The 2049-nt window shown below is 76.8% G+C and overlaps 1 protein-coding gene across 1 annotated transcript; it reads left to right on the top strand.

Moving 5' to 3' along the window:
* Positions 1 to 356: 356 nt before the first annotated feature.
* On the top strand, positions 357 to 1840 carry LOC119436856 (glycine, alanine and asparagine-rich protein-like). The gene is made up of 2 exons (XM_037703871.2): positions 357 to 830; positions 1121 to 1840. Exons 1-2 carry the CDS (start codon positions 357 to 359, stop codon positions 1838 to 1840), a joined length of 1194 nt encoding a protein of 397 aa, XP_037559799.2.
* The last annotated feature ends 209 nt before the right edge of the window (positions 1841 to 2049 follow it).

A 2049-nucleotide genomic window follows, 5' to 3' on the forward strand; every position in this document is an offset into this window, starting at 1 on the left:
CGATGTTTCTTGCTTTACCTACTTTTCCCGTCCACATCCTTACACTTCCAGTTTCACCATGACAAGACGCAAAACCGTCCACCAGGCTGGCGGCGCTGAAGGTCAGGACGGATCCGGCGAGGACGCTCGAGGAGGACCCGGTGGCGACGATAACGCTCCGGAAGGCTCCGACGACAATCAAGAGCCGGAAGACGGCGAGGGCGCCCATAGCGGCGTACCGGAGGACGGCGAGGATGAAGGCGTGCCGGAAGACGCGGAGGGCGCCCATGGCGGCGGCGTGCCGGAAGACGCGGAGGGCGCCCATGGCGGCGGCGTGCCGGAAGACGCGGAGGGCGCCCATGACGGCGGCGGCGGCCATGAAGGCGACGCGCCGGAGGCCCATGACGGCGGCGGCGGCCATGACGGCGGCGTGCCGGAGGCCCATGACGGCGGCGGCGGCCATGACGGCGGCGTGCCGGAGGCCCATGACGGCGGCGGCGGCCATGACGGCGGCGTGCCGGAGGCCCATGACGGCGGCGGCGGCCATGACGGCGGCGTGCCGGAGGCCCATGACGGCGGCGGCGGCCATGACGGCGGCGTGCCGGAGGCCCATGACGGCGGCGGCGGCCATGACGGCGGCGTGCCGGAGGCCCATGACGGCGGCGGCGGCCATGACGGCGGCGTGCCGGAGGCCCATGACGGCGGCGGCGGCCATGACGGCGGCGTGCCGGAGGCCCATGACGGCGGCGGCGGCCATGACGGCGACGTGCCGGAGGCCCATGGCGGCGGCGGCGGCGGCGGCCATGACGGCGACGTGCCGGAGGCCCATGGCGGCGGCGGCGGCCATGACGGCGACGTGCCGGAGGCCCATGGCGGCGGCGGCGGCGGCGGCCATGACGGCGGCGGCGGCGGCCATGACGGCGGCGTGCCGGAGGCCCATGGCGGCGGCGGCGGCGGCGGCCATGACGGCGGCGTGCCGGAGGCCCATGGCGGCGGCGGCGGCCATGACGGCGGCGTGCCGGAGGCCCATGACGGCGGCGGCGGCGGCGGCCATGACGGCGACGTGCCGGAGGCCCATGGCGGCGGCGGCGGCGGCGGCCATGACGGCGGCGGCGGCGGCCATGACGGCGGCGTGCCGGAGGCCCATGGCGGCGGCGGCGGCCATGACGGCGGCGTGCCGGAGGCCCATGACGGCGGCGGCGGCCATGACGGCGACGTGCCGGAGGCCCATGGCGGCGGCGGCGGCGGCGGCCATGACGGCGACGTGCCGGAGGCCCATGGCGGCGGCGGCGGCGGCGGCCATGACGGCGACGTGCCGGAGGCCCATGGCGGCGGCGGCGGCGGCGGCCATGACGGCGACGTGCCGGAGGCCCATGGCGGCGGCGGCGGCGGCGGCCATGACGGCGACGTGCCGGAGGCCCATGGCGGCGGCGGCGGCGGCGGCCATGACGGCGCGGCGGCGGCCATGACGGCGGCGTGCCGGAGGCCCATGGCGGCGGCGGCGGCGGCGGCCATGACGGCGGCGTGCCGGAGGCCCATGGCGGCGGCGGCGGCGGCGGCCATGACGGCGGCGTGCCGGAGGCCCATGGCGGCGGCGGCGGCGGCGGCCATGACGGCGGCGTGCCGGAGGCCCATGGCGGCGGCGGCGGCGGCGGCCATGACGGCGGCGTGCCGGAGGCCCATGGCGGCGGCGGCGGCGGCGGCCATGACGGCGGCGTGCCGGAGGCCCATGGCGGCGGCGGCGGCGGCCATGACGGCGGCGTGCCGGAGGCCCATGGCGGCGGCGGCGGCGGCGGCCATGACGGCGGCGTGCCGGAGGCCCATGGCGGCGGCCATGACGGCGTGCCCGTCCGAGGCATAGGTGTAATCGGAAAGCACATTAAGAGGAGCCGGTACATGTACGGATGTTGTCTTTTAACAGCAGTGCTGATTGCTGCGGTATTGCCGCGAAGTGATATTTTCTGTACAAAACATCCTGTTGGCAATGCGGTTATGCCAGCATGTCCGACGACGGCGACTCCGCTGCCACCGTATCCTTTGCCATGGCGAAAGCGCAAATATGGCGACAGG

Source organism: Dermacentor silvarum, chromosome 1 (genome assembly GCF_013339745.2).
Source record: "Dermacentor silvarum isolate Dsil-2018 chromosome 1, BIME_Dsil_1.4, whole genome shotgun sequence".
Taxonomy (NCBI): Eukaryota; Metazoa; Arthropoda; class Arachnida; order Ixodida; family Ixodidae; genus Dermacentor; species Dermacentor silvarum.

Excerpts from the sequence above, each read along its gene's own strand:
- LOC119436856 (XM_037703871.2), top strand. The coding sequence starts at position 357 with ATGAAGGCGACGCGCCGGAGGCCCATGACGGCGGCGGCGGCCATGACG. Across the intron at positions 831-1,120 it reads CGGCGGCGGCGGCCATGACG|GCCCATGGCGGCGGCGGCGG; the intron begins GCGACGTGCCGG and ends GGCGTGCCGGAG.